This window comes from Thermobia domestica, chromosome 4 (genome assembly GCF_964235325.1).
Source record: "Thermobia domestica chromosome 4, izTheDome1.hap1.1, whole genome shotgun sequence".
NCBI lineage: Eukaryota > Metazoa > Arthropoda > Insecta > Zygentoma > Lepismatidae > Thermobia > Thermobia domestica.
Genome location: NC_137457.1, coordinates 7,851,588 through 7,872,341, shown reverse-complemented (window position 1 = coordinate 7,872,341; position 20,754 = coordinate 7,851,588). Strand labels below are relative to the sequence as shown.

The following is a 20,754-nucleotide window of genomic DNA, read 5'->3' as shown; positions in this document are numbered from 1 at the left end:
ACGTGAGTTTTGTGAATCGTTAACATGCACACAGCATAAACAACCTAACCTTGTTACTAACATCATGTTTTCCGATGAGGCCACATTTCATCCTAATGAAACTGTTAACAGACATAACTACGTATATTGGGCAACTCTCATTTAGTTGAAGTTTCCCATAATATAGTTGACGCTCGTACAAATGTGTGGTGTGCAATTCACGGTAATGTTTTGGTAGGCTTTGTGTTCCTAGAGGAGAGATTAACAGGTGAAACCTATCAGAACGTGCTACAAGCAATACTGAAACTAGATATGGACACGAGTCGAGTCAAAGGTAATTTTCTCGAGTAGAGTTCCGAGCCGAGTCAATGTTTTTGAAATCGAGTTTTCAGTTGAGTCCAGTTTGATAAATGGATCGCTCGTTCAGCTCGTTTTACTCGTTCTGGAGTCATGGCCTGATTCTAGTGGAAAGGGAAAGCCATGAGAAATGTAAGCAGTAATGTGGAATACTTTTAGTGTTGCTCACGAGAAGGGACACTACTCGCATTTCGTCTCGTCTCGAGACTGCAATAGATTTTTATAACAAGACAGACTGAAATATCCTGAGCATCATTTTAAGTATATACTGTAGATCTTACCATCAAGTCTGAGACCTGCACTGTCGAATTTTTGATCCCAAGCTAAAGCCCAACCATTATAGTGATGTCAACCGGCTCGGCTCGGTTCAACTGAGCGCACACTCATCCCACTTCGTTGAAACGAGTCCATAAGTTCGGTTTCACTCGGCCCAACTCAGCCAATTGCTCGAACTGGCTCGAGTGAGCCATCGGATCGAGCCTGGACGGTTAGGTGAGCGGTTGGCTCGGTTCGGCTCGATATTGAATGAGCTGTAAGCCGAGCTGCTCGAACCGTTAACAACCCTAGGCTCGGGCTGAGCAGTTTTGAACATGTTTGGCCGGCTCACTATAACTTTTAACAGTTTTTGGCTCGAGCGAGAATACTTGCTCCCCAGGAACTCAAACCCAGAACCTCATGAACGATGTCCTAGTCTCTTGAAGACTGCTTGACGACCGAGATCGGCAGTAACTAGTTTTAACATTAAGATACAACCAGCCTATTTTCATAGTTATATACGGTGTTATAATAATAATAATAATAATAATAATAATAATAATAATAATAATAATAATAATAATAATAATAATAATAATAATAATAATAATAATAATAATAATAATAATAAGTTATAGTAGTAGTGTCATTGGTATATATATTATATATGTAGGATACTTGAAAAGAGTACTTAAAACTAGACACAAGATTTAGCTCCATTTGGCTCGATTCGAATCGAAACTCGAACCAAGTTCGAGTCGAGTTGGGGGAGATTTCCCGAGCCCAGTTCTCGAGTTGAGTTCAAAGATGTCTGTTTCGAATCGAGTGGAGTTACAAAGAAAACTCACTCATGCTGGAGCTCGCTCGTATCCCTAACTGGAATCTTATTTGGACAACTTGAGTCTCGCAAACCGCCAGCAATTTTACTGCGAACACGATGGTGCGTCACTGTACTTCAGTGTCAACGTTCGACAAACGGTTGGATGCAGCAGTTCGCGTACATTGGATCAGGCGTCGAGGTTCGGTGGATTGGCAACCAAGATTGCCTGATTTAACATTATTTGACTTTTTCTGTGGGGCCATTTAAAATCGGATGTTTAGAGGATCGTCCGCGTACAATTACTGCACTACAAGACAATATTCGCAAGGCCTGCGCTGCTATTACCACTGAGATTTTGCAACGGTCAGTTGGGGTCAGTTTCCTACGTTGGGTGACAATTTTTGCACAAGATGGATATCACTTCGAACATCTTTTATGTTGAGCATAGTTGCAGCATTGCTTTAACCAGATTCAGGATCTTCCAACAGGTAGGTGTCTTGAAGAAAATGAGTTAGGTTACGTGTAGTGTCACTTGTGTGACTGGCGCAGTCCCATCTAATGATATCTTTCATTTGTCAAAGGAACAAGGATTGTCTGCCATTGTCGCCCATCAGACCAATGTTGGGATGGTACATCTACATTTTTAAATTCCTTTGTAATGACATAAGTAGTATTGTTCAGGATGCCAGAACATTCTCGTGTCTCGTCTCGTTTAGAAAATTCATACATGACACTAGACAATCATTCAACGAAATAAGATGAGACGACATGTCTACGAGCAGAGACAAGACCTAAAAATGAATAACGATGCTCATCAGCCTAAAAACTTTATTTCTTTATTTATTTGTTCAGAAAAAATGATACAAAGAGAGCTCGGGCCTCTGCTCCAATATCACATCGATACTTTAGGTGAGTATAGAACTGGTAGAAGAGGAAGTGGCCCTAAATTAAAAAAGGGTCCTACCCGGAATGAACCCGAGGGACTGAGGAAAGCCAGAAAAAAACTCAGTCAAGATCTTTCATCGACCGTGTGCCAGGCAGGCACGCTACCCTTATACCAGCCTCTGGGTATGAGATAATTAATTTGTGTCGTAGCGCTTCTGTTTCTAGACGAGACAACAATTGAACAATGAGACTGAATCTAAGTGCCGTAATAAATAGAATTAAATTATATGCTCAAAGTTGTCTTAGTACCAAGAAGAATACGTGTGTATGGAGCTTATAGCTTAAAAGTTGTTGCTCCTGTTTTAAAGCACTCGCATGGTTACAGTACTCGTTTAATTTGTATTACGATAACTCATGTTTATCGACTTTTCTCTGGTTTTTGAGGTTTGGCACTTAGGCTCTTTCCAATTTTATTCAATTGTCTTCTTGCCTCATCTCGTTGACATCACTAAGCAATTAATACCAATTTTCTATGAATAAATTCAATTCAATTTTTGTTTCGTACATGCCATCTTTCCCTCCTGATGCCGAAGCTACTGTCCTAGTTTGACTTTATGTGTGATCCTTCTTCATATCCTTCATTGTGGCCGTCCCTTCTATTCTCCTTAGTCCAGGATACTTCAAACCACAGTGAGATACCTTCATTGTTGTCTAACAAAGATGTGCCAACGTTGCATTTCTATTTACCATTGGGCGCTATACCAGTGTAGAGCCCAAACGGTTGGTCCAATTCCGAAAATTTTAAATTGAAAACATATACTTTCGAACAGAATTTTCTCTCTTATCAGTTTTTCGTATCTTCAATATTTACCGATATTACCTATCTAAACGGACTTATGGGACACCCTATATATATACGAGGGCCATCCGAGAAGTGGTACCCGTTTGTGCAATAAAGAAACAGTAGTACATATTAACAAATATACACATTTTTATTGGAAAGAACATACCTTACACTACTTCTCCACATAATCACCGAGCAAATTGAGGCATTTGTCATAACGTATGACGAGTTTTTGTATTCCAGCGTCATAGTCCTCCGCCGCCAGCGTATTAAAATACGTAGTCACGCCTCGTTTAAGTTGTTCATCGCTTTCAAATCTTTCTCCCGCCAGAAAGTCTTTAAGCTTCGTAAAGAGATGAAAATGGGAAAATGTTCACAGAGTTCATCAATTGTGACGCGCCGATCGTTCCTCACGCAGACGTCTACTGACCATGCAGTTCGTCTGTAATGACAGATGGTCTCCCTGAACGCTCCTCGTCCTGTGTACGCCCCCTCGCAAGGTTGAACTTGCGACACCAGCGCCGAACAGACGACTCGTCCATCACATTGTCTCCATACACCTCCTTTAGTTGGCCATGCATTTCACAATGTCGAACTTTTCGTGCATTAAGAAATTTAATCACAGCCCTCACCGCTTCATGCGACGCAAACGGGTACCACTTTCCGGATGGCCCTATATATATATATATATATATATGTGTGTGTGTGTGTGTGCGTGTGTGTGCGTGTGTGCGTGCGCGCGCGCGTGTGTGTGTGTGTGTAGAATCATTTATTATTATATTTCAATTCAGTTAGTTTGAGATTTTTTGAATGAAGGTAAATTTGATTACGATTGTTCTGAACATAATGATTGGATTAAGATATTCTGATATAATTATACGTTGAAAGGTATATTTGATGCGAAACATTAATTAAATTTGTCTAGTGGTCGAATTATTTGAAGGAATTGAAGGAAAATGTAAGGGAGAGTTTTTTATTAAATTTTTGCTTATGTTAAATATTAATTGAATGTATATTGTGTGAGGAGACTTCTTTTGTAAATTATTTGCTTTAGGAAAATCCTTTAGGAATTTGTTGGAATTTTCTATTTATTCGGTAATTAGAGCCCGGATTTTTGGAAACTCGAATAATCTGTTGTCAATCAAAATTTTGAATTTTGTCCAAATAGCGAAATATTATTGTTGTAAATCGAGATTAGAAAATGTTCGGACAGTCAGCATTTAATCGGTAGTAACCTTCGATATACGAGGCACGTCCAAAAAGTAAGTTCCGTTTGGTGATAAAATTAAATTGTGTGCAGATACAGAAAAAAATATTTATTGCACAAAATTGTACAACTCTTCAACTACTTTTCCACATAACTGCCGAAATTTTGCAGGCATTCGTCATAGCGTCGCACAAGGTTTTGTATACCTTCTTCATAGAAGTTTGCCGCCTGTGTCTTCAACCAGTTGGAAACAGTTTCTTTCAGCTCGTCGTCATTGTTGAAGTGTTGACCGCCAAGCATACCATATTCCATACCAAGAGCGAGTAAACATCGCAAATTTACCGATAAATTTCACTTGGTTTCACTTTCCTCGCATTCAGAATCACCGCTCTGATTTCACTAGCGGCGGGATTTTCAATCAACACCGACATTGTAAGCAAGCACAACAAAGCGTACGTGAGTGACAGCGATCTCCAAATGGCGCACGTTTCTTCTCCTTGATACAGAGCATCTACCGCGCATGTGCGGAACTGCGATCGCAGCTCTGCAGCGGAGATAAATTGGAACGGAACTTACTTTCTGGACGTGCTATGTATTGTTTCTTTTCCTAATTCTATTCCATTATTTATTAATATTTCTTAACGTTTATTATCACTGTGGTCATTGTTGTCTGTATATATATTTTTCTAACGAATAAGTACATATTCACACCTTGTAATAAAATTGTTATCCATTTGAAATTTTGGGTATTTATTTGTATTATATTTATTTATATTGTTCCTATCCTGTGAATAAATATTGAATTGTCTAAAATTCTTGATAGGTGTGTGATGAGCTGGCTGATCAGGAATTTCCGAATTCCGTCAGTTTTGCAGCAATATTTTCTGATCGGGATACAGGTGACCAGTCATTTTTTTTTATTTTTCTGTTATTTTTTCCATATGTATGGTGCTTGTCTTTGATTCGGCTTTGCTCCAAATGGACAGGAATATTACAATGACTGTATAATGTAGAGATAAAGCAATACGTGTTGTCTGGGGAACATGAGCTCCAACTACGAATTGGTTCAGATGTTTTTATGGGGGGGGGGTCAACGATGGCATATTCCAGCACAATAATGCGAGGATTTACAAAGCTAATATTGTTGGAGTGGGGTAAGAGAAACATTCTAATGAAATGAGAGAATACTGGCCACTCCGTTCTCATACTTGATCATAATTGTACATAATGGTCTATTTTGGGAAAGGTACTCCAGCAATGCTATGCATTGTACGTCAGGTAAATAGGGAACACCTGTACCTACCTAGGTTGATGTTTATTCCACTCGCTACTGTTCATAACTTGTGTGACGCGAGTACATTACGCATCTGAGCAGTCAACACGACGAAAGGTATTCAAATGTTGTATTTACGTAATAAAATGTATTTTCTGGTTTTTCAATTAAATTTATAAGTATCTGGTAGTATTTATATTCTTGTGTATTTTAAAGCATAACTTCGAATTATATTTCTTGATATTGACTAGATTTACGAAGAACAAATTCTCCCTGTGGTTACGTGCTAAACTTCATGATTATCTAATGATGGTTTTTGATTTTACAATATGAAGCTAAATGTGATCAATGCACTAATATCATATTTGTATGATTTTGTATTAGAATATATTAATCAAAGTATTGTTTTCTTGAGAAGATCGAAAATAACATTAATATTATTAATTTATTTAGTGGATATTAAATTTTGTATTTGATGTGGTAATGTTTTCCTAATCAAAAATATGTAATAAAACACAGCTTTGATCGTGGAATATTCTGCGTATCATGAAATAGTAAAAATAAAGTATTTAGAGCATATAAAACCGAATTGTTGTTAAGATATATTGCGCATATTGATCAATACAGAAGTTTAAATAAACTCCATTGTTTTTAAATACCTTTAGTAGCATCATAGGTGACAAGGATGCAGCAAACATTATGATCATTGGATAACTCAGGCTCTAGAACTGACAAACAAGGACTGATGCAATAGATAATAACTCAAACTATGGGAAACCTATGTCTTAATGCATGTCAAAACGTTGTTCATGTTTATAAATAGGAGAGAGATGTCTCAAATATTTGAGTTACAAATACTTTAGAATGATATTTTTCGAAGAACTATACAGAAAGATACAGTCATATATATTAGATATGAATGCGTGAAAATTTATTAAAAAATCTAGAATAAATTATGAGAAAATTCTACGATGAGTATAACAATGAATTTGATATTTCCTGAATAAAACAGTAATTCCTACCTCAAAGAATGTACGTGTTGCAGAAAATTATATTTTAAACTAAACAAATACTATAACGATGAGGGTAAAATATATTATGAAGACGTACAAAATATTGTTTGTGTTAAAAATTGAAGTTATTCAAATTACTGATATAAAAACAAAGTAAGTTAATGGATATCATAGATGCCATAGAAAAGATAAAAAGTATGTAACGCCAGGTATCCACAAGTTTCTTGTTAATTTTGTTCAAGGTTATAGTGTATCATAAGGTAAAAGATGAACCTCCTATTTTTAAGAAACAAAGAGTAATATTTATAGATAAGTTGTATGGAAGAATTGTTTGCTGAAAACTTTGTAACGTCATAATAATTTTAATTCTCTATTAGCCATTGTGTTGGCGTACTGAGCGCGCATGAAAATACTATACGTCAAAATTATCTAGAAATATGTTTACAGTGTATTAATTTCGTGCACCTTGTTATTGAAACTACAAAGTTTCGTAACAGGTCGAAATTTGGTATTCTGTGTGAGAATTGTAGATATTTAACATCCTAGAATATTAATAATATTACTTATTTACATTAAATTACAAGTACAGTAATGAGACTGGAATGGTATATATTATCAACTACTTTCACTCCAACGACCTAAAAAGAAAATAATGTTATAGTTCATAATAGTTGTTCCTAATTACTCACTTTTTTACAAATACTATATCAGAAAATAAATATTAACTTATATGTTTGTACTTACCTTCTTCAGCAGGCGTCAGAACTAAAGGTGTTATTGTAGATCCTTGACAGACAGAAACACAAAACTGATTTCATACAACATATTTGGAGTAAGAGTTATAAAGACAAATGCATACTATTACCTACAAAGTTTGTAGAAAAATATTGTTTGATCTTTCTAGTCACCAGTAACTCATCTTTAATATTAAAAATGCATAAATGTTATTTTTGTAAAATTATTGTGTGTTATAATTGTCATTTTCGACTATTACGATCACATGTTTCATTCAATTAGAAACTATAACTTGTAGTTAGTCAACAGAATGTATGAACCTTAAGATTAAATGAAATTTTCTCCGTTCGTTTAATCCGCAAACGATCAACAGGTGAGCGCGGCGCTCACAATTGTTAATGGGTTTATTTAAATGCCGTCGTTCTAGGCTCACAGACCTGTAGCTCCATCTAGCTTTTCTCGATGTGTGTGGTGTGTGAGAGTCAAGCTTGAACATATGCTCTCTTTAGTTGAAACAAAACTGGCGTTTTGTATGTGACTATATATAATTTTTGAGCTCCATGCTCAACTCTCGACCGACGTCATGTTGTATTTTACAAAGATTACGGACAACAAAAAAGAACACAGTCAACTGTGGTTTGCGGAAAACCATTAAAGCCACTATGTGATGAGTTACCTGTGAAGTAGGAATCTGTGAACAACACACTACGTGCATTTGCTGAAAATATAATGCGTGATATCAAGACAGCAATGAAGACATGGAGTAGAATAGTGTCTTATCGAAATACGTATGTCTTGAAAGATAATCGTTTAGCGTTTACCCTAAGATATTTATAGCCTTCATTTCATTAGAAAGTTCAATTTTCAAATTCCAATAGTATGAACATAAAAATAGTCCAAAAAACATATCTAATTATAGTAATATGTAAAACGTGTAATTTCACATAATAACGAAAATAAACAAAATGTACTACTTGTGGGATAACACAAATTGATTTGAAGAAAATGTCTTTGATAATAAAAATTAATAAAATTTTAATAACACATGACAATATCTTTGTCATTTGATTTGTAATAATAATAATAATAATAATAATAATAATAATAATAATAATAATAATAATAAATTTAAATTTGAACGTATTCAAAAGTGTTGAAACGTTTTAAATGTGTTCAAAATAAATTCCACATACGAGTCATAAACGGCTATGGAAACTTTTGTATTGTAGATGAGGGCTGTGCTCACCTGTCGACCATTCTCGTGACAAAACAATACTCGACTGTTCCTTGTTAAATCATTTTAAGATTACGACAAATATCTCCTGATATAATTTTATACGAAAATAATAATGTATAAATCGTGTTCAAGTCCTTACCTACTCCTCCTGGTGTTATTCCTGAAGAAGGCGTACTAGATCCTTGCAAAGAAAAAGGAAGCAATCCTAACTGTAGCAAAACAAAATTTCTCTAATCGCTGTTGCATTGAAAATTTATCTTACTAACGTGGGTCTTTTGAATATCATATATTTACCAAAATTAATGAATATGAAATTTCAGAATTGAAAAGGTTAATATATTATGTAACTTCGTAAAGAGTTCCCTTCTTTGATTCCCACTTCGGTATTTTGTGCTTTATGTGTTTAAATTAATAATCGTTCAATATATGTAAAATTACACCCCTGTAAATAGCTGATTTGAATATAATTTTGTGATATGATATTAGATAGTCGAGAAATAGTGTTTTAAATGAAATGATTAAATAAATTATCACAATTATATTCCCCATATTTTTGATTTTAGCGGCCTAAGTATCACTTGGCATGTAAGTTTGACAGGAGTGTTCATCGTACTTCAATAAAAATGGGATTCACCAATGTTTGTTCTTAAGAAATTATGTATCTCCTACACAATAGAATGACATGAATCAAGTATTGACACAAAGAAACTAGAGAACTGATAAGGTGTGTTCTTTAGTCGTTCACCAAAGAATCATGAACGTTTTTATGAGAACATATGATCTGCAATATATTTTTTATAACTTTTGATTTAAAGTTTGATTTAAGAACATATCGTTCTACAGAATACAAGTGCCTGTCTATAATTATTGAAGCACTGATTGTAGATTTTTGAATCTGAATATTGGTAGTTAGTTCATATTTTCTCACCGGTTTTACAAAACGTAAAATACAGTATTTTTGGAATGATTCTCATTATTGACAAACTTGTATGAATTTTTCTTAGTTTGTAAACTTACGAATCTAATAGAGTGATCACCTTCAGCTGTACACAAAAAGATCCTCAATATATGATTCTCAAAATTATATTCTCATTTTATCTATAGTTTCACTAAATTTACTCACATAACGTCTTTCGAAGAAAATTTGTTCACTCTTTCTAGACTTCAGGTGACACGAAACATTAATGAAATACGAAATAAATAATGGAAAATCAAATTGGTAGTTTGAATGCGTATGGAGATGGCCGAGCTCTACCAATATAGAGATAGCCAATATTGTCAATACAAACAGTATTGCTAAGATTTGTTTAATTGAACTGTTAGAGTAATTAATTGGTAACTTTCTGTCAATGTGATTTAAGAGACATTGTATACAAAATTATTATGGAGTAATAAATAACCTAAATAATGGTTGCCTTACCTTCTGGAGGTGATACAGGCGGCTGCGTGCTGAACCCTTAAATAAGTAATTTTTGCTAAAAATTGTGTATATCGATTTTTGTAATGTAATATGTATCTACATTTAACATTCTCCAAAACATTGACTTCAAGGATATCTACCCATTATAATTTCCGAAACTTAAGCAATATGAAACCGGAGAGATTTCTTGTGTCCAGAGAGATTTATTCTGTATTTGTTCCATGATTTCTTCCTTTTGTTTAGTTAGCATCAGATTGCAACTCTTAAAAGAAATTAGATAACTTGTTTCGAGATGATACTTTGCTTGATATAAATAGTAATCAATTGGATAATATCGACAAATAAATTGTCATTCACATGCCTTTTTTAACGTTGGGAATACATTTTCAACCTTCATATACATAAGAAAAATCTTTGCAGTCTCTACGTAAAGATTCTACACAATTACTATTATCTGCACTTATCATTGCTTTCATGATCGTAGAGGGAAAAAAACTAACAACGAAAGAAAATATTGTATGTATAACTTCAATATTTGAAAGAGATAGTGAAAGAAAGAAAGTACTGTAATGAATGGAGATGTTAACTTTATGTTCATGGGGAGGAATCCAGAAACATACTATCGCCATATAACTTTCTTCATCTTAATCATTGTAGAAGTGAATCAATATTTAAAATATCGTAATCTATAGTTATTTGAGAGAAAAAATGAATATATGTGAATATGATTTTATAGGTTAATCTTTTTGATAGATTACTGAATTTTGATATTTCGTCGAAGTTCACTTTCATAATATATCTCAATTATGGCTTCTTGAACATGGGTTGTTTCTTAACTAAAACATACACTAAATAAATGAAATAATACATTATGCTTATATATACAGGTGTTACAGAGTAATACTTTCGTATGTGTTCTGAGTATTAACATTGATGCATATAGGGGCAAATCTCACAGAAATTTATGTGGTGTAAAAAAAATACAAAGAAAGGTACTTTTCAATCTATCTTGAAGTTTAAGATTAAAGTTAACTATCTATTCTCAATGATGTGATACTCAAGAATTTATGATCCATTAATATTAACACTTCCCCTCAGAATATTACACTGATTAAGATTATTCAAGAACGAAACTACACATTTCGTTATTCTGGAATTTTAAAATTTTTCTGTCGGAAGTATCAAATTGATTGAAATGCATTAGTCAAATGAGTGGACATTCACATTTAATATTATAAAGGAAACCTTACCTTCTCCAGGTGTAAGAATACCGGATGTAGGAGTTGTTGACCCTTAAAATAACAATATTTCTTTTGGAGTATTTGTACTAATACTTGATATTTTTATATAAGTTTAATTTGCTAATAGTAGATATATTACAACATGGAGTGTGCCCAATGCAGAATTTGTTTTTACAATACAGTGGGTCGAGACACAATATTTTTTCCAAATCGAATTCATATAGTGTGGAAAGTTGCACCGTCTATCGAAACTGCTTAATTTTCTTCACACAGGATGATATCTTCAGTTCGCCCATCGAGGTCAAATTTTCGTCAAATTGTCAGAAATCTTACACTTTTGAAACATCCTCTATATAATATAATTTACTTCTTATAGTTATAATATTGCGGTATATTTTTCGTAGACATATAACAATATATAGAAGAAAAGTAAATCAAAATAGGATATTACCTTCAGTTTATGCGTTGAAGACATTTCGTAAATTTTTCAAAAACACGCATTTTGGATCACCTTATACAAAATATTGTTTACTTATTAGTAAACAAAAATTTCTTCATCGCCAAAGGAAGATCAGAATTTGTTTCATGAGCATCGCAAACTGGAAGGAAAGTACAAGAATTAGGATAAAGGAAGAGAGAAAGAAACCGGACGCTGAATTTGCTACTGTTCTGTACCAAGATGACACTACACTTTCTGAGATTTGACTAGAAGAAGAGGACACAGCCAATGTTAAAAACAACACTGAAGGAAACGTATAAGTATGATGTTTACCAGAGTAATCTCAAATGCGATTTAAAGTGAATGCCATAGCTTAAGCAGATGATCGACTCAGTTTGTCGGATGCAGTGGCCACAGCATTTGCTTTCAGTGCCTGATAATGCATTGGTTTAATTACAGGATTGGACATGTCCTCGGTTATAAACAAAAGAACTAGTAGAATAGAAATGCAGAAAAATAGATGATCAGCACAAAATAGATTTGAAATATAACATAAAGCGATACTTTGATAATAATAAAGATGAAATTCTAGTATAAGAAAATATATAGAATATAAAGTACCGTTGAGTACGAATATATCATTTAGCCTCACTTCAAGAAACTGATAATCAGTTTATTGAACCTGCAACGCCTAGAAATGGATCTGCAAATATATTTAAGAATTTATGCCTTTTCATTTAATTAAAAAATGCTTGGACTGAAATGATCTTGTTCTAATCTGCTGTGATGGTAACTAATATTGGATGAAGAAGCGGCATTATGCATAATATTGACGTGAAACTGGGAGGACCACTCCAGTGCCTCATTTGTTTATTAGACTTCAATGGGAAAGAAAAGTTATGACTACTTGAAAATTTTACTTTCTTCATTCAGCGAAAGAGATTCGTTAGAAAGTGTTGTGTGTTTTTAAATAGATACATTCAATATAATAAGCAGTCTTCTTTTGGGTTCACTAATGTATACTACAATCAATATTTCTACAACATTAAACTGTGTTGCATTACATATAGATATCCCTACTTTCATTTCTAAATACTAAAATGGGGATTACTAAAATGGGGATTTCATGAATGTTGTTATCTTAAATAATATATTTCTCCATAACATTAAATATATGAAATGTGTCGTTATTTAATATGCAACACATAGTAAAATCTGACAACGAAATTGAGGCATTCTTCCATATAAAACGAGGAAAACTAAACAAAACTATTCACAAATGATAAAACTGGGCACCTAGTCACTTAGAGAAACTATATTTCTTATTTGTTCCCATCTTCGATAAATTCACGTTCACTGAAGACATATGTTGATTTTTACAGCGGGGGACACTTCTAAATGGTACACCTTAGCCGTAAATCTCCATATGGCTGTACCATTTAGAAGTGTCCCCCGCCGTACATTGGTACATATGAAATATAATGAAAGTAAAACGTGTAAAAGATATTTGAATCACTATTATTGATAAAGAAAGAACGGAAATTCTCTTATGTTATAATGTAGATAGCAATACGACTAAGAGATATTAAATTATTTAGTATCCAACTAAGAAAAAAGGAAGTATTTTTTGAGTAGATAGACGACAATGAAATACTTAATTTAACGAAACTATTTAAATTTTGCTTACCTTGTTCAGCTGGAGGTAAACTTGGTTGTGGAGTGGTTGAGCCTTAAAAACAATATTGCATTACCTTCGGGTAATTTCATTATAATTATTTATAACGGTGTTAATTTGTTAAGGAAATTTTAGCAACTTGCTGTATTATCTGAGTAAAATATTAAATGCATAGATACACAACGTCAAATTCGGTAGAGGTTTAACTATTGCTCTTGATGAAACTAACAAAGAAAGTGAAGCTAGGATAGTCATTGTGCTTCTTATTATGTTATTGCATATGTATACGGATGTCTGTAAAAAGATTAAGACGGTTGAAGTAAATTTATTTTTTACATTCTTTATATTCATAAGAATGTAAACCTTGTGTTAGGCAAGGAATGTTCTATCAAGCACCGTGAAATTTAATTAATATTATTAAGGAACCTACGAAGATTATCAAGATTATAGAATTACTATTAGCAAAGATCATAAACCACTAGTACACGACCAAATATCATGTTGAATCTTGTCAATCACAATCAGTATTATTGACTTATCTATACATATTCAATTAATACAAAGTATTTTCTGTTTTATCTGTATAAATATTATGTAGCGATGAAGTAATTTTTTATTGTTATACAAGGCAAAATAATAACTCAAAGCTAAACCTTCATATCAGTAAAAGATATTGATCTTAACACATTTAGCCCGAATGTATTAATTAATATATTCTTTTAGTGAAAAATCGTCAGATTTGTAAAATGCTTTCTTAAAGAAATGGTAGTGATTAAATGTTTGTCGTAACTCTTGGTGGGGAAAAGCACTTTTTAGAAATTGAACCAGAGAGACAAATTTCACAAATAATTAATTTAACAGGTATGACAAGAACGATAAGCAAGAAAATTGAGTGCAAGAGTATGATCGGTGCAAGAAAATTGACATAATTAATTACATTAAATACGGTATCCGGGCTTTCTTATATGTAGTATTATTCCTTGTAGAAAATAAGTTGAGAAAAAATGGCATAAATGTCTACAATAAAAATAGATACAGTGGATTCGTTAAAGAGTTAAACTTAAGAAAACACATACCTGAACAACAGAAGAGATATACGGTATTGATGAAACCGAATACAAAATACGAAACAAAGTAATGCGTAAAAAATAAGTATTTACGCACAGAGTACACTATTATTATAACTTAATAGAAAACAAATCTATGCACAAATCTATGTAGGTAAAATAAATCCCATTATGGTGAAATAAATTGACAAAAGTTAAGAAAATTATATCACGAAATTATAGAAATGAAAAGTTAAAATTTCATGTTGAAAAATTAATTGAAATATTTAAAAGCGAAAACTTAATTAGCCTAAATCAATCTGTGGCTCAAATATCAATAGTTGAAGTTATTGACGGGAGTTTAACTTGAAGGTTTATTCAATAGAACGCCTTGTAAATAAATTGACCCTTATTAAATAATGAAAGAAAGCTAACGATCATAATTTGAACCAGGAGATAACAAAAGGGTTCATTAATAATGTAAACCTAACATAAATAGTTGAATATACTTAAAATTGTAGATCGCTGGGTTAGATTACTGTTTGGGTGGTATTGAGATTTTGAAGAAAAAAATTGATTACCAACAAATCAACAAGCAAGATATTTATTTTTCTAAAATGTCTTTATAAAGTAGCTGGTTAGAGGTACAATCCACTAAGAGAAAAGAAAATGGTTGATATTCTTAGTTAAAGCTGTAAACCGGGATTCTATATTTATTATGCTGTATCAACTTTTGAGATTGCAGCTTACAGAAGACATTGATATAATGATTAGATCAACTAAACCGTTTAAAATACTAAATTATGTAAGAATTGAATGCAGAAACCAATATTAACAATTAATGCTACCTACTACACTTGGTGTGGGTGGCCCCATAAGAAGTGTTGTTGATCCTTAATTGAACAAATTGGAACTGTAGCTTTATTCTTATGGTACTTTGACGACAAATTCGAAATACATCGACATAACTTTTATTTGTAATATCGATTCGAAATTTGTATTTATATTAACATATAAAATTATGTTCTTGAAAATATTTATGAGCCATAAAATTATAATAGTATGAACAAGAGAAGAACTACTTCATTTGATTTATTTCGAAAAAATAATTTTAACAACTCTTCAATAACTCCTGTTTCTACTTCAGATTGTCTTAAATTAGTAACGTTTCTTATAAAAAAAGATTATTTTAATCTAAAAATATGCTAAAATAAGAATAATATATTTCTATTGAATACATTCTATGTCGAAGGTTTTTTGGTTTAACAATATCTTACAATAAAGTTGTAGTTTTATACATGATCTCAAACCAGCATCGAACATCATACTTTGTAAACTGAGAGAAAGTAATTGAATTGTTCTATCATAGTTTTACATAAAATTATTTAATGAGTTTAGGGATATAAATTATTTAAAAATGATTTCTTAGAATTTTATACAATTCCGACATGTTCCAAGTTTTCTTCCCTACTGTGGTTGCTAAGTTCTAATATTCACATAGATGGTGAACGATTCTCACAATCACTATATTTTATAAAGATGTAATAATCTGGTGTTCCTATTTCGTATAAAATAAATGTTCAAAGATTTTAAACAATATATACACGCTAATTTGAAAGTAAAATTATGTATGAGTACAAGATAACATTAAGTATTATGGAATTCATACTTCTATGTATAAGTCAAACAATTTGGCTTTTGAAAATTTATATAAATTTCAAGGAAATTAAATATGAAATTGTGAAATGTAAGGTCCAGTAGACTTTGAAAATTAGTGGAATATTCGGTGTCAAGAACATACACGTCGAAAGTGTTGCTGAGATATATTCATTGAACTTGTCCTTAGACAACTACAGAAATTATTGAAGATGCGAGACTTGTCAACGAAAAATGAAACTTTAGAAGTAGAATGGTACTTTCCACTTTTTGTAAGTTATACTACAGATTAACCTCATTCTAATTAATGTGTTATTTCCTTGTCAATTCATTGTTTTTAGTGTGATTTCATTTGTTTAAATGTATACGAAAACGTTTGTTTGGAATAGAGCGGAGTTTTCAAAGTGATGTTTTTATTTATCCTTCAGAGCCTCCTGATTTTGTTTAAACTTAGCGAATTGAAAGAGCTTTGAATATTTCAAATCAAGCAAGTATAATAGTTAAAGTATAGCTTTTATATTCTGCTTTGCTCTCCGCATAATAAATCATCGGCGAAGAGCCAGAAAAGCAGTTACTTTGCAAAACTCATACTACGTTTTTACAACCTTGCAATCTTATTTAGTCTGTTCTTAATAATTGTACTTCTTAAAGATTTGACCAAATGTGACGTATTCGTATCGAGAATCAGCAAAAGCCCAAAGAAAAGAGTGCCTATAATAGTTTATAGACTTTTGGTTTTCATGATTTTTATCAATAACGAAGACTGGCTCCTTGTTCAGCATCATAGTCGTAGTCCAAAGCCTGGTAATCTAACGTTTGTCACGAAAATATATTCATTGATCCAATTCAAAAGATGAACACTGTTTCTGTAAATTTTCGTTTTATTTATGTTAACATTTGTTCAAAGATTGTTGCAACAACATGATACATACTAACTTTATCCGCTAAGATAATATAACCGAATTGTCTGCTGGTCAAAAATTTCCGTACAGATTTGCACTTTCAGAGCTTGAACGTAATGAGATTTATCATTTATATTTGTCACGTCTTTCATGATGTTTTTTGATCAGAAACGCTGAAAACTCATTTTAAAACTACGTTTGGCTTATCGAAACTTTCTGGAACATTCGAAAATATTATACAAATATTTTGCCTAATTAAAAATTCAGTCACACAGTCTGCTCTTAAAATATAATAATTTAAGTAATAGAGCATAATCCAAATTGCCAGATGTACTAACGTTCGTAGTCCCATAGTGACACAAGCAATATAGCTTACTTACCTTTAAAAATACTCACAGCTAATCTCTCTACATGGAGCTCAAACTTAGCAGCAAATTATTTTATTATATTAGTTGAATAATCGGTTAGAATCTGCACAGAAGATGCGTAAATTGATCGTGTCTTAGAGGTTAAAATACATTTATAGGAAATGAGATTATATGTATTTTTCAAAGATTGCCTAGCACGTTTCTGTTACATGGAAAAGCAGAAAAGGTGAAACTTAATTATCTAACATGGCTAATTGATCTCTAGAGTAATGGGGATAATAAAAATTCAGATAATGAACCTTATTGAACCTTGTTACCCTGTTACTAGTTAATTTCATTGTCTTGTTTAAATTACTCTAGTTTCCTTTCACTAATCAAGTAATTAGGTTTGGGGAATACATACGAATGGCAATATATACAACGGGCGATTTTTTGTAAAAAAGAAATGAGTTTTATATGCTTCAGTATTTCTACAAATTTTACAATAGGCTTTTTGGACTAAGGGTTGAAATATTTTTGATTTTTAGTGAAATATTAAAAAATATTAAGGAAATATTTGAAGGACTATTAAGCAAATATTTGACTTCAAATATTGCAGTATACTGTCAGTAGGCATACTGTGTTAAAGTGTTATCAAGGTATATTTGCACAGTAATGAAGATAAACAAAATATTTGTTTGCTTATTATAACAAGTAGGAAATTGCTGTACTAGTTTCACATACATAAGTCTCTTGAATTTGAAACATAATTAAGGTAACTCCAGATAGCAATCAGAAATTTAATATAAATTTAGGAAATAAAAATCTTACCTCCTAGTCCTGGTGGCAACCCTGAAGGTGGCGTAGTTGATCCTAAGATTTAACAGTAATTTTCATAACTCTAAGAATGTCGCATTATTTATTATAATTTTACATATGATATATTATTTTATTTAGACTTCTACGGTAACTATGGGTGTACATTAATTTCTTTTAATTTATAATTATTGGTTAGGGCGTAAGATAGCTTGACTAAAATGTGTTCCTACTTCTACTACAAAAAGTGCAAATAAAAGATATCGTTCCTTTGAATTTGTTCCAAATTAGAAATATAAAGGTAAGATACTCGTATCATTACTAAACATTATTTTCTTTAAAAAAATATTCCAAGTACACGGCAAGGATAAACTAAACTATATTTATCTTGTATTATATTGTTAGTTGGAACATGGTGTAAATATATTATCAAGATACTTTAAAAATATTATATAGAATGCAAGTATGTCCTTTAATAACATAACAAATGAAGTGTTTACTTAACGGTTTACAATAAACAATGTACTTTATTGAGAAATATGATTAAGTAAGGCTCATTCAGTATATAATGTTCATACAGTATTGGGATGTTTGTTCTATAGACATAAATCTTACCTCCTAATTCTGGCGGTATTCCTGAAGGTGGTATACTTGCTCCTAGGACATAATTTTGTTTCTCATAAGTCCAAAAGTGTTGTATTCTTTAATCTAAATTCTTACAAGGTTTTATACATATATCTAATTCTTATAAGGGGTGTTTTCTTTATACATCTATCTTAGCAAATGTTCAAATGTTAACTTATTTTATATTTCAATTATTGAATATTACGTATTATAGATAAATCATCTGTTTCACACTGCCACTAAAATGGAAGATAAGGAAAATTGGATACAAATATATTATATTTTGCATGTATCCGTTTCAAGTTCAACTTAAGGACATTGAACATATTCTGGTTTTTTTACAGAGCATAATAGTCTTGAAGAAAAAACGACAATAGAGAAAGAGTTAAAATATGTGATGACTGTATTGTATTAAATTTCTAGAAGTTCTTCCTGATCGCTGGTTGATAATGATTAAGTCGCAATGTTTGATTACCCAATTAAGGCATTATTATTTACAGTATACATTTCAAATACACTTTATTTAATAGTTCACGAGTAAATAAGTGGTCTTGCAACCTCACAAACCTACTAGCGAAGTATATTAGATTGAAAGTTTTGACACAAACATATACTGTACCTAAATATTAATTAAAGCATTTTCTATTAAGAATGTATCAATCGGTTATTTTAGGAGAAAAAAGGTGTAAATAAAGTGAAAGACGTAAGTTCTAAGGTTAAATGATGCACAGGTATACAGGTATGCAAGTATGGCAACGAATAGAAGATACGCAAAAACAGATTTTGTCTAGCACCAGTTGTATTATGTCTTAGACTAAGAACATATTATGAATATGTTGGATTGAAACATACTCTAAATTTATCTCAGTACATTGAAATCGTAATATATATTCAATATACTAATGAATTTCAATATTTCATTTCACATTAGTTACCTCCCAAGAAGAAACGGTTCTGTGAATAAAATTGTTTGTTCGTAGATGAGCGTCTTGTAGCTTAAGTTGAAATGAGCATGTTTACTGTCTACCCATATGACCTGTGAAGGAATTAAATGCTGGGAAATCATAGATATTGAAGTGAAGATGTACAAGTACTAATAAGATGAAGACACCAATTCATGTCTCCTTGTAGAATTTAATGAAATAAAAAATATTTTCCTTATACACGGAAACTTTCATTGCAACTAACATAAAGGGTGAGTCAAAATTCTCATATCTTCCCTTACAAGATAAAAACCAGTATAAATAGTCGGAAATGATAATTGTAGAAGGGCGTTACGGTGATAGGTGACTTTTGTGGTGTATATGAGAAGAACGGCCTCCTTCTTGCAGTCAGCCATTTTGAATCTCGCTCAAAAGTTTTAAGTGGGAAAGGGGTCATGAGATATATGAAGCAGGGCCAGAATTTGAGAGCAAAAGATTAATGTAATCAGATTTAACATAATGAAAAAGCTGTAAAGTTTCCTTGTTACCCATCAACTTATGGTTTAGGAGAGAAAGATGAAGAAGTATTAACTTTGTGCTTATAAACCTGTAAGAACTAAATTTGCCTTTGAATACGTCCGACGTGCTGTACAATACCATTAACAAAAGCTGATCGTATCGAGATCGTGAAGATGTTGAGTAGTAGAAGTGACTGTGCCTTAGTTTGTGATTTCAGTGAAAGACAACCTAACGTCCTCTAGCTTAGCACATTGCAGTAAGATAGTTATTGACCAAACACGAAGAGACATGCACAGTCGAGTACAGCCTACGTTCTATTAGGTTCAATACTGCCACTGATGATGACACAGCTACGACAGTGTTCTCGTCGTTTCTTATGCTTCCGCAGCCCAGCACAAGTCGATTATCCCTTTAGTGCCATGTCGGCCAAACTTCCGTTTGCAGGGTGTCAACGACACATATATGATATCGTTCAACTGCAACTGTAGCAACATCTTCCTGAAAATGGCACAGATTGTAGAGTGCAATTTTGTGTATGTAC

General features: G+C 32.3%; 1 protein-coding gene across 40 annotated transcripts in view; it reads right to left on the bottom strand.

Annotated features, from left to right (window-relative positions):
• LOC145683699 (uncharacterized) overlaps window positions 1-20,754 on the bottom strand; it is a 606,036-nt gene that overhangs the window by 146,640 nt on the left and 438,642 nt on the right. For 24 of the 40 annotated variants that reach the window (XM_081755114.1, XM_081755113.1, XM_081755079.1 and 21 more), the window contains 7 exons: window positions 18,763-18,804; window positions 18,163-18,204; window positions 13,393-13,434; window positions 11,276-11,317; window positions 10,026-10,061; window positions 8,745-8,786; window positions 7,378-7,419 (listed from right to left, as the gene is read on the bottom strand). The exons of 2 other annotated variants lie outside the window; for them this stretch is intronic. In XM_081755114.1, coding sequence (XP_081611240.1) covers window positions 7,378-7,419; window positions 8,745-8,786; window positions 10,026-10,061; window positions 11,276-11,317; window positions 13,393-13,434; window positions 18,163-18,204; window positions 18,763-18,804 — 288 coding nt within the window. The remainder of the gene's footprint in view (window positions 1-7,377; window positions 7,420-8,744; window positions 8,787-10,025; window positions 10,062-11,275; window positions 11,318-13,392; window positions 13,435-18,162; window positions 18,205-18,762; window positions 18,805-20,754) is intronic. 14 more of the 40 variants (XM_081755096.1, XM_081755103.1, XM_081755101.1 and 11 more) reach the window with 12 other exon arrangements.